This window comes from Lucilia cuprina, chromosome 2 (assembly GCF_022045245.1).
Source record: "Lucilia cuprina isolate Lc7/37 chromosome 2, ASM2204524v1, whole genome shotgun sequence".
In the NCBI taxonomy this organism is placed as follows: domain Eukaryota; kingdom Metazoa; phylum Arthropoda; class Insecta; order Diptera; family Calliphoridae; genus Lucilia; species Lucilia cuprina.
In genome coordinates, this window is record NC_060950.1 from 18,205,963 (window position 1) to 18,218,526 (window position 12,564).

General features: G+C 31.8%; 1 protein-coding gene across 1 annotated transcript in view; it reads right to left on the minus strand.

Annotated features, from left to right (window-relative positions):
- LOC111679431 (alpha-aminoadipic semialdehyde synthase, mitochondrial) overlaps positions 1 to 7,975 on the minus strand; it is an 8,185-nt gene extending 210 nt beyond the window's left edge. The window contains 7 exon segments of the mRNA XM_046948517.1: positions 7 to 692; positions 1,566 to 1,636; positions 1,707 to 2,281; positions 2,352 to 2,907; positions 7,545 to 7,610; positions 7,612 to 7,692; positions 7,768 to 7,975. Coding sequence (XP_046804473.1) covers positions 7 to 692; positions 1,566 to 1,636; positions 1,707 to 2,281; positions 2,352 to 2,907; positions 7,545 to 7,610; positions 7,612 to 7,692; positions 7,768 to 7,848 — 2,116 coding nt within the window. The 5' untranslated portion in view covers positions 7,849 to 7,975.
- Between the last annotated feature and the right edge of the window lie 4,589 nt (positions 7,976 to 12,564).

Here is a 12,564-nt window from a genome sequence, read left to right on the forward strand (position 1 = left end):
CAAAACCAGGCAAGAAGTCCAAACTCTTAGGATTTGACATGAGATCACCACCACCAGAGATTTCGACAATTTGTCCCTTACTTAAGTACTTAGCGGCTGAGAGTGTATTCAAGAGGACACCACGAGGTGACCAAGAGAATTTGTATCTTAAGGCATTGTCGGAATGTTCAGGAGCTGGAAGACCACCACAGAAACTAACAAATGATTCAATAACACCACCCTTTTCTTGAGCTTCATGAATGCATTCTAAGGCCAACAAGTGATCAATACCAGGATCCAAACCAACTTCGTTCATAATAGTAACACCATTACGGCGAGCCTCTTCGTGCAAAGCACTAATTTCATCATTTAAATAACTGGCAGTGACCATATGGGTCTTTTCAGCTACACAGTATTTAGCTACCATACCATGCAAACTGTAGGGCAAAAGGGAAACTACTACATCAGCTTTGCCACACAATTCTTGCAAATGATCGGTGCTTTCGTTGACATCCAAATAGACACTGTCGACACCAGCATACTGATTAGCCAAACGATCGGCTTCATCCTTGATTTGTGAGCACACGGTAATGGAAACATCTTTTTCACGGTGCAACCATTCTACCAAGGGGGCTGATACCATACCAGCACCCAATACTAATACTTTCTTATCAGCCTCTGAACGTCCTTCGATCTTATGACGTGAACGATTGCTGGGGGGAAATAATTTAAAAAAGAAAAATGTGTGAATTAAAAATATTTACAATGGTTTGTTAGGTGTTTCTAAAGTAATTAAGATTATTTCCACTTTAGATTAAAGTTCATTAAACCTGTGATGGGGAGTGATTAATATAGGCAAGAGATAAAACATTTTACTTAACAACACGATCGATTTTACCTTGAGGACATATTGAAAATTTCTATAGTTTTGTTTTGAACTTAAATTCTTTTCTCGTCCGAAGTGATGATGTAGCAAATTTGTTTTCTCTACTGAATGGCAAGTATGCTCTTTTCAAGAGTGTTGTTATCAAAAAGTAAAAATGATTTAGTAGTGGTGCTGATTATCACTAAAACGGTTTGTGTTATATGGCATTATCAACACTTAACACATGTTGTTGTGTGTGACTGATCATTCCCAGTACATTAACGTGAAGCGTATTACCTAAAGTGGCATTCAACTCCCCCTCACTAGAACTGAACTAGTACTGAACTAGAACTGAACTAGAACTGAACTAGAACTGAACTAGAACTGAACTAGAACTGAACTAGAACTGAACTAGAACTGAACTAGAACTGAACTAGAACTGAACTAGAACTGAACTAGAACTGAACTAGAACTGAACTAGAACTGAACTAGAACTGAACTAGAACTGAACTAGAACTGAACTAGAACTGAACTAGAACTGAACTAGAACTGAACTAGAACTGAACTAGAACTGAACTAGAACTGAACTAGAACTGAACTAGAACTGAACTAGAACTCAACTAGAATTGAACTAAAACTGAACTAGAACTGCAACCGGAGTTGAAGTTTAACTAAATTATATTTTCACAACATTTTAAGTAAGGATAATTTGAATACTCACTTGTTAGATTCACGCAATTCTTGAATGTATTCGTAGTTTTCAGTCAGTTTACCATTGCTTGCAATAATGGCCTATAATGTATACAGAAGAAAATAATGAGTAAGAATATTGGGAAGCTTCACAATACTCAACCACACTTACCGATTTAATTGGATAAGAGAAGTTCTCATCTTCCAATGGTTTTCTAGCATCACTCTTAATAATGTCATTTACAAATGGTGTCAATAGTTCACCAAACATATCGGTAGCTTCTCTTGGCAATTGAGTTGGCATATTATCAATAGAGCATACCAAAACACCAGGACCCTTGAAACTCTTAGTGTCCTTGTTGCGGTCGGCATCATATAGACAGAAGGGGGTATCAATGGTAGTACATTCGTTCATGAATTCAATAGAACCGCCAGGATCGGCCGAAATATCACAGATGGCCACCATGCGGTGTGGTAAGGCAGGACTACCTTTGCTAGTGGGTAACCAAGGTGTGTTGGCGGGTCTCAATAGGTTTTTAGCATCAGGAATACTAATGAGTTTGGGACTGCCTACAGCCCAGTAAATACCATTAACAATAACGGAGGCATAAGGAGCAATCTTTTGGCTGAATGTGGAAATGTAGCGTTCGGGGTATTCATCATATTCCTTAGCATCGAATCCGCCACCTTCGCGGCGTTCCAAATGATCAGAACGGCTGACCTCACAGCCGTACAATTTGTTTTGACCTTTTCGTGGAAAAGGAAAAATATTTTAAATATGATTCTTAAATTAATAACATTTGCTCTAAGTACTTACTGCCATGTTCGGCCACCTTTCTCAACATCTCTGGTGGCACGTATTCAATGGGTAATTCTTGGAAAACTTCTTGGGCTCCTTGAGACACATTACCAGAACCAGTGAATACAAAAGTCAAGGGACCAATGGATTTAGGCATCATACCCAAAGAAATCTCATAACCACAATCACGAATAGCTTGTCTAGCCATCGAGGAATTGCGATAATTATGGGCAGGACCAATGTGCATGAAAGGTGTGTGATGACCCAAAGCCAATAAACGCAAGCCAATACCATGCAAAATATTAACCATACCAGCAACACCGGCATATTTACCAAATGCTACCTGACGAGAACCTCTCTCATCAATGATACGTTCATAATCTATCAAACGGATCTTTTTCTCCAATATAGCATCCAATAAGGACATATTGGACTCCTGAGCCTTAATGGTGTGGGAGAAGAAACAATAAGTTTTTCCCGGTATGAGAGCATCGATGGGTACTTGTTTAACACCAAAGATAACGGAAGCTTCGCTAATATCTTCTTGGATAATGGCACCTGCTTGCATATAAGCCTAAAATATGTAAACAAAACAATTTTTATCACTAAGTTATTTAAAATAAAGTAAAATTCTCTTCACCTTGCCCCTGACTCCTAAAACTACAAACAACTATTTGGGTTTTTACCAGTGAACCAATTGCCAAATATATGTTCTTATCTATACCGGCTTTAGGTACTTAGTCAAGAGTAATGTTTTCTGGTTTTATTAAATAACAAACACTGTTTTAATAAAAACATAAATATTGTTTCTTAAAAACTTCATATCAATCTGTGTATTTTTTATTTATTATTTAATATGTGTTGCATTTGTATTTGTTAGTTCCCAAACATTATTTTTGAGCGATAACGCGTAGCAACTTAAATGTGTTTTTTTTTTTTTTTTTTTTTTTTTTCGTTCAGAGCTATATTCATTCTTTACTTGATATGATAAAAAATATAAAACACAACCCAAAAATAATAAAAGAACTGAAGCAGATTGAATGGAAATTTCCATTCGCATATGGCTGTGTTTATGAATAAAAAAGAATTCAATAGATATCGTTTTACATTATGAGAATTTCGGTTTCAGTTTTTTTATACGCACTTTCTTAATAGATTAACTATTAAATGCATTTTATATTTCTTTCCTATAAAAATGAGCATGAAAACTTATTGTAGAAGAAATCAGCAATTAATTATTAACCCAAAAGGCAAACTTATACAGAAACTAGAACTGAACTAGAACTGAACTAGAACTGAACTAGAACTGAACTAGAACTGAACTAGAACTGAACTAGAACTGAACTAGAACTGAACTAGAACTGAACTAGATCTGAACTAGAACTGAACTAGAACTGAACTAGAACTGAACTAGAACTGAACTAGAACTGAACTAGAACTGAACTAAAACTGAACTAGAACTGAACTAGAACTGAACTAGAACTGAACTAGAACTGAACTAGAACTGAACTAGAACTGAACTAGAACTGAACTAGAACTGAACTAGAACTGAACTAGAACTGAACTAGAACTGAACTAGAACTGAACTAGAACTGAACTAGAACTGAACTAGAACTGAACTAGAAACTGAACTAGAACTGAACTAGAACTGAACTAGAACTGAACTAGAACTGAACTAGAACTGAACTAGAACTGAACTAGAACTGAACTAGAACTGAACTAGAACTGAACTAGAACTGAACTAGAACTGAACTAGAACTGAATAGAACTGAACTAGAACTGAACTAGAACTGAACTAAGAACTGAACTAGAACTGAACTAGAACTGAACTAGAACTGAACTAGAAACTGAACTAGAACTGAACTAGAACTGAAACTAGAACTGAACTAGAACTGAACTAGAACTGAACTAGAACTGAACTAGAACTGAACTAGAACTGAACTAGAACTGAACTAGAAACTGAACTAGAACTGAACTAGAACTGAACTAGAACTGAACTAGAACTGAACTAGAACTGAACTAGAACTGAACTAGAACTGAACTAGAACTGAACTAGAACTGAACTAGAACTGAACTAGAACTGAACTAGAACTGAACTAGAACTGAACTAGAACTGAACTAGAACTGAACTAGAACTGAACTAGAACTGAACTAGAACTGAACTAGAACTGAACTAGAACTGAACTAGAACTGAACTAGAACTGAACTAGAACTGAACTAGAACTGACTAGAACTGAACTAGAACTGAACTAGAACTGAACTAGAACTGAACTAGAACTGAACTAGAACTGAACTAGAACTGAACTAGAACTGAACTAGAACTGAACTAGAACTGAACTAGAACTGAACTAGAACTGAACTAGAACTGAACTAGAACTGAACTAAAACTGAACTAGAACTGAACTAGAACTGAACTAGAACTGAACTAGAACAGAACTGGAACTGAACTAAAACTGAACTAGAACTGAACTAGAACTGAACTAGAACTGAACTAGAACTGAACTAGAACTGAACTAGAACTGAACTAGAACTGAACTAGAACTGAACTAGAACTGAACTAGAACTGAACTAGAACTGAACTAGAACTGAACTAGAACTGAACTAGAACTGAACTAGAACTGAACTAAAACTGAACTAGAACTGAACTAGAACTGAACTAGAACTGAACTAGAACTGAAATAGAACTGAACTAGAACTAAACTAGAACTAAACTAGAACTGAACTAGAACTGAACTAGAACTGAACTAGAACTGAACTAGAACTGAACTAGAACTGAACTAGAACTGAACTAGAACTGAACTAGACTGAACTTGAACTGAACTAGAACTGAACTAGAACTGAACTAGAACTGAACTAGAACTGAACTAGAACTGAACTAGAACTGAACTAGAACTGAACTAGAACTGAACTAGAACTGAACTAGAACTGAACTAGAACTGAACTAGAACTGAACTAGAACTGAACTAAACTGAACTAGAACTGAACTAGAACTGAACTAGAACTGAACTAGAACTGAACTAGAACTGAACTAGAACTGAACTAGAACTGAACTAGAACTGAACTAGAACTGAACTAGAACTGAACTAGAACTGAACTAGAACTGAACTAGAACTGAACTAGAACTGAACTAGAACTGAACTAGAACTGAACTAGAACTGAACTAGAACTGAACTAGAACTGAACTAGAACTGAACTAGAACTGAACTAGAACTGAACTAGAACTGAACTAGAACTGAACTAGAACTGAACTAGAACTGAACTAGAACTGAACTAGAACTGAACTAGAACTGAACTAGAACTGAACTAGAACTGAACTAGAACTGAACTAGAACTGAACTAGAACTGAACTAGAACTGAACTAGAACTGAATTAGAACTGAACTAGAACTGAACTAGAACTGAACTAGAACTGAACTAGAACTGAACTAGAACTGAACTAGAACTGAACAAAACTGAAATAGAACTGAACTTGAACTGAACTAGAACTGAACTAGAACTGAACTTGAACTGAACTAGAACTGAACTAGAACTGAACTAGAACTGAACTAGAACTGAACTAGAACTGAACTAGAACTGAACTAGAACTGAACTAGAACTGAACTAGAACTGAACTAGAACTGAACTAGAACTGAACTAGAACTGAACTAGAACTGAACTAGAACTGAACTAGAACTGAACTAGAACTGAACTAGAACTGAACTAGAACTGAACTAGAACTGAACTAGAACTGATCTAGAACTGAACTAGAACTGAACTAGAACTGAACTAGAACTGAACTAGAACTGAACTAGAACTGAACTAGAACTGAACTAGAACTGAACTAGAACTGAACTAGAACTGAACTAGAACTGAACTAGAACTGAAATAATTGACATTCTACTGTTTCCATTTCACTTTCAGTTTATCAAGTGTTTTCTTTGCAGTTTCAAATAAAAAGAAACATACGATAGTTTAGTACTTGTAAATAATTGTTCCGTATCATTCGTTTACCTTGTAGTAATATAAACTTGACTAATCAAATTATTTTTTTTTTTGCAACTTACAGATAAGAGGACAAAAATAAATATATAAATAAAAAACAAACTCATAAAGACATCAACTTTATCATTAACATCTTGTTGGTGTGCACTAGCTTTAAAATTTAATCGTAATTAAGGAAGTACATCGATTAGGATGAAATAATAATGTTTAGAGCTTATAAGTGAGCTCATGGTCTTTCAAAGTTTTAAGCCAGTGAACGGTAGTCAGCTTTGTTATATGTTTCATACTCCGTCTATATATGTTTGTAATGAGAACTCTTTGCATATCACTGTTTTAAATTAAATTTCTCTTTAGAGTTGCTCTGATTGTATGAGCTTATAAAAAGAACTGTATTCCTTAATTCGACTTTAACTGGAATTATTCTCATTTGTTGTTAAACATTTTATTGACCCACATAATAAACTAAAAATAAACCAGACACATGTTTTCAGGCCAGAGAAGTTATTTTATTTTTTGTAAAATAACGCAAATAAAATCAACAAAGAACTACTTATGGCGTTAATGATAAAGATTTTTAATCTTTAATGTACACGAGTATTTGCAAAATTTAAAATTTTTTTTCCCGAATTTGTTTTCAAAATAATTTGAAATTGTATATTTGGCCAAATATCTTTATCTAGATTTGGAGTTGCAAAGACAAGAAAGAACAAATCTAAATTTTATCTTCAAGGACTTTACTAAACAGATTTCATATAAATGTATTTATTTCTCTATCATGTGCTAGAAGCATGATGTGTTTACTTGAAAACTAATTAGTTTATTTTATGTTGGATTTTATCAATTTTTAGTTTTTGTTGTATATAACAAATAAAATTTAATCTTGTTTTATTATATGTATTATTATCAAGGAGGTGTGTTGTGTTGGTTAAAATTTATTAATTTCTAAATTAAAATTCCTAAAGAGATTAAAATAGCCAAGTGGACGTATAAAATATAGGGGTATCAGCAAAATATATATATATGACGTTTATAAAAGGTTAGTAACACAACACTTTGGTAAAAATTCTAAAATAATTATCATGTTTTTCAATTTGTAAAGATTAGTATTCTGATAATTTAATAAAATAAAACTGAAAATATAAAATACTTTATACAAAATTTCTCTTATTCCTACTATTTTTATTTTATTATTTTTTTTTTTTTTGAAATTTTGTAAATTTTTTTAACATACCTGCATGGGATAGGCACGACGATTAGAGGGTTGCACTATAACCTTAACACCCTGTTTAACCATTTTTTTGCACATGTGAGGGTCCAAAAGCAGCTCTACGCTCCCATACCGATTGATCTTCACGACGTATGGCAATTACTTTGCCTTGCTATAAAAATACACACAAAAATTTCAAAATTTTTCTTTTTCTTAAAAATGAAAAGAATTTGCAATAAAAACCTACATGACGTGATCTGAAAAACATTTTGGCAACATTATCCTTAGCAGTGGGTAATGTTGCCCGTGATTGCAATAAACGCATCATATTGGAGCACTTTTTAAGAAAAACTTCTAATACTTTTAATTTAATTTTTCCGTTTTTTTATTTTTCTTTTTTATTCAGTTTCCGCTTTAAGATCCGTTTTCGTCAACCGCTGAAATGTTTCTAAAAATTTAATGCTTTCAAGTCGAGCCCCTATCAGATTGTTCAGCATGAGTGTGAGACGTTTAAAAAATAAATTTTGAGATTAATTTTTTTCTTATTTATTTGTATATGTTTTTTTATACTAAATATTGAAAAATCTCACCAAAAACTCTCGCTTTTAACTCATGTTGCCATAAAATATTAAAAAAAAAACAATATTCTACTGATAACGAGATTTGAGCAAGAAGTCAGTAAACACACAAAATTTTGTAAACACTTGAGTACTCTATTGCTGATAATAGTGATCCTAGGCAGCATGTTATTACCCACACGCAAACACTCACTTGCATAGATAGTGATAACACGCACACACGGTTTAAGAGATTATCACACAGCAGAGATTATAACACACTCTCTCTCTCTGTCTCTTATCAAGATGAGGTATTAGTGTGCAGATTGGAGATGAGCCTGTGAGTGTTGAATTCATCACGTGTGTTTAGAGATAAGGGAAAATTTCGAATGTAATCATTTAGTGGGAAAAATACAATATTTTTTCCGCCGAGAAAAGATTTATCAATGAATTGTTATTATTTTATAGAAAGGAGTAGTGATGATTGTGTGTTTGTATTATGAGTTTCTATTAAAGAGAAACTCTCTCAACATTGATATGCGTTAATATCAATGTGATGAACATTGTCTCCACTTAATGTGAACAACTTTCTAGTGGTTACTCAATAATATAGTAAAGTATAATAAATGTAGTTTACTTAGCGCCAAAATATTACAACTGAAGTTTAAAATGTCATAAATATCTGTAGTGTATAACTTATCGAAACATTGATAGTCCTAAAAAACTCGAAGATTTACATATATGTATATGCCCATGTAAATAATTAAAGTTTCAATGAAAAGCTGGTATTGCCCTTGCCTTAAGAGGGGGATGTCAATACGACTTAGAATTCTAAAAGGATTCGCCAGTTCCTGATTTTTACTAAGAATCGGCTATTCTGGTCTAAACTGTAAGAAATCAAGAAGAAATCGAAATCATTTTTTTAAATGCATATTTAGTTAGTAATGAATGAACTCAAGAGAATAATGTTTATCCCTGTCTTTGATTTCTAGATCAAAATTCGCAGAAAATTCAAAAACAACTTTGAAGGATTAATTTTAATTTAATCTCTAATCTTGCGTCTAAAGATTGTCCATAATTGATCTAATCGCGATTAAGTTCTAGTTATTTTAAATGTAAGCAGGACTTAGGTATTCTTATTAGTCACTATATCTGGTATTCAATCGAAGCTTCAAAGAAATCTTTTGAAATTTTACTCAATGTGTAATCACTCGTCCGTCTGTTATTTAAATACAGATCACGATTACCAATCTGTTGCTAATGCAGTAGGTAATCTATCGATAATTCTTATCAACATAGAAATTCCCAATTTTTTTAGGTGCTTCAAATCTCCAGTAAACATGTGAATTGAGGTTTTCTATGATAAATACGTTAAAAGCAGATTATAGTCATAAATGTTTACCAAATCATTATCAATACGGAAACATTAATTGAAAATTAATAGAGTGACATTAAATAAATGTCACAAATCTAAAAGAACATTGACAGGGCTATGAAAAAAGTTAACAAAATTAGGCTTATGCTTTACTTTAAAATCTGTGGATTCTTTACTATTACTGTTCTTTACATTGACACATTTTTATCAGTTTTTAATCCAAAAACTTAAAATCGGTGATACCTTATAACCAAAATAAGAACCTAGCCCCCATAGCCCGCTTTAGATTTATCCTATTTTAGTAATATTTAAGTCTTCTCTCAATCACTTTTGTGGTTATTACAGAGAAATAAATTTGAAATTTTATTTTCTGATCATAAAGGTACTTTCGTAAGAAATTGTACAATTTTTCCCTATCTACTACTACTACTCTTGTAAAATAGGATTTTATACGCCACTATTCTGTTCACTTCTATATTATTTTGCAATCATTAAGAGTCAAATTAGAGGTCGTTTTAGATTAATTTACGAGTCAATTTTTAGTAATTTTTAAGTCACTTTATTGTTCTACTTTTTCGTTCTTTAAAAGGTCCTTTTTGAGTTTTCTATAATAATGCACCTAGTAACATGAAAGTACTTTTTTGTTCCTCAAAAGGTACTTTAAGAATATTTCTATAATATTGAACCAAAACACATGAAATTTTGTATGTAAAACCCGATTAAGTGCGAACCAATAAGATGGAAATTGTTTGTACTTTTTTGTTTTTTAAAAGGTTCTTTTTGAATTTTCTATAATAATGCACCTTGAAACATGAAATTTTTAATGCAGAACCTGGATAATAAACAGAAAGTTCCAATAAAAAAACAATATTTTTTTATTCGAGTAATCGACTAAATTTAAAAGAAGTAGAAGTTTTTTTTCGAATAATTTAATGAAATATAAATAAAACTTGCCAAATAACTCCAAAATCTCCAAAAGACACGGATAAGAAACGAGTTTTCGTACAGTAACTTAGTTCTACTTATCTCAACCTATTTTAAATTTCTCAGTACATTTCAAAGTGGAAGCTGAGACTTTTAAAATGATATATGTATATGATGTTTAACTTAATATTAGGGGTTCTTATTATAATTTAAAACAATCTAGCCATCCATCCGCCTTCCTGTCTATTGAAAACACAATAGGACGAGCGAGAGAATTGAAATTTTGAACAAATATTTTTTTGTTTGGTATTGAAAATGGGCAATATCCCATATAAGGTTCCCTTCGAAAAATGACTTTATTGCAGATAACTGGCTTATAAAAGCGCGAATGGTAATGAAATTTGAGATGTACAAATTGTTAAGAAACCATAATGTTTTGTTAAAATATTATGAGGGTCGGTCGATAATCGATCCGATTATTCGGCAAAAATTGTTCTAATTATTCTTTATTCTACAATGAAAATTATTTATTAGTTCGAAGAAAAGCAAAATCGAGTAATTTTTTTTTTGAATGACAACCATAGTGGGATTAGCTAGATATGTAGTATTCATTTAAATATGGGTTAAAAGTTAAGTAATTATAATTGAATGTTATTACCGAGTTTTCGGAGGTCATCAATGTAAGTTAATTTCTTCTCGACCGATGCTCCTGTTAAGCACTCCAGAAATGTATCCATAAAATGCATAGCCATCTTAACTAGGGCCAGTACATTATCAAAATTTTCATAACAACAAAGCAACATAAGTTCAAGTTCAACCGCCTTACTAATTACAGATCAATACTACAACCTACTTGCTTATGTTTCTTCAGAAATTGTTTATTAAAAATAGAGTTTATGTGCAAATTTTCTATAATTAATTTTAATTATTTGTAATTATTATATTCCTACGCACAACATTGATAAGATATGGCCTAAGAAAAGCAACTCAAATATTTCTAGTTGTAGGGGTTGGTAAAATATACAAATTAAATATTAACTACACACAATTATTAATTTATTATTTTCATAAATAAATCGTATTCAAAGAAATTCACTGATAACAATCACTGGCACGCGCTTTTTATAAATAGACTATAAATAAACAAACCCCCTTGGAACTCACACTACTTCTATTAAAGCAAATAAAGTCACGGTATTAGGTATAAATAAAAAATTCTTATATTTTTAGTTATGACATTATTAACACAAATATGTTACGTATTGTATAACTTTATAATTTTATCTCTCTTAATGCTTTCACTTCAACTTAGTGCCTTAAGTTTATTATTCATTAATAAATCTTTATAAACTAAATATAATAAGTTTTCATAACTCCCTAAGCAAACTTTGTAAACTATTTTAATCACAATTCTTTTATAATTAAAATACCTTTTACATCATTTTTTCTTTTACTTTTTTTTGTGGAAATTTTACTTGATATTTTTTAATGAAATAATTTAAGAACTTTTAGAACATTTGTAAAACTGTAAAGAAATTTATGTCATTATTAAGTTAAGTGTAAGTAATTTTTATCAAGTAAATTAAATAAATATTAAATATCAATAAAAATCTTTTTACAATTTTACATTCAGACAGGAGCAGTGAAATAGCCAAACACCACTAACATATCGTATACCTTGTCAACTCTAGTATTACGGTTTTTGTAATTAAAATCCTTATAAAGGTGTCACTAATTGTGGTTTTAATTAAGAGGGAAAGAGAGAGAAAATAAAATAATAAATTCTATGAAAAGGAAATAACATTTTACTTTGTTGTGGTGCAACAAACAACAAAAAATTTATTCACACAAAAACAAAACAAACCTTGAATTACTTCAGTCGAAAAAGGAAAAACTAAAAAATCTCTCTCTAGTTTTACTTTTATTTTTTTCTAATTGAAACAATTAAAACTGCATTTAGATGCGTTTAGATTTTACTGCAAGCATTAGAAAATAACAAAAATTTTTGTTTAAAAATTTCTCTGTTGTTTCTCTTATTTATTTTAAATGTCGGACAAAGTAGTTGTATCATTATGTGCAACCAACAAGTTTGTTACAAACTACCAGCAACCAACACAGAAACATATTCTCTGCTATATTTTTATGTGAATACTTATGTCAACCTTGGACTATGACAAGCACGTTCCTT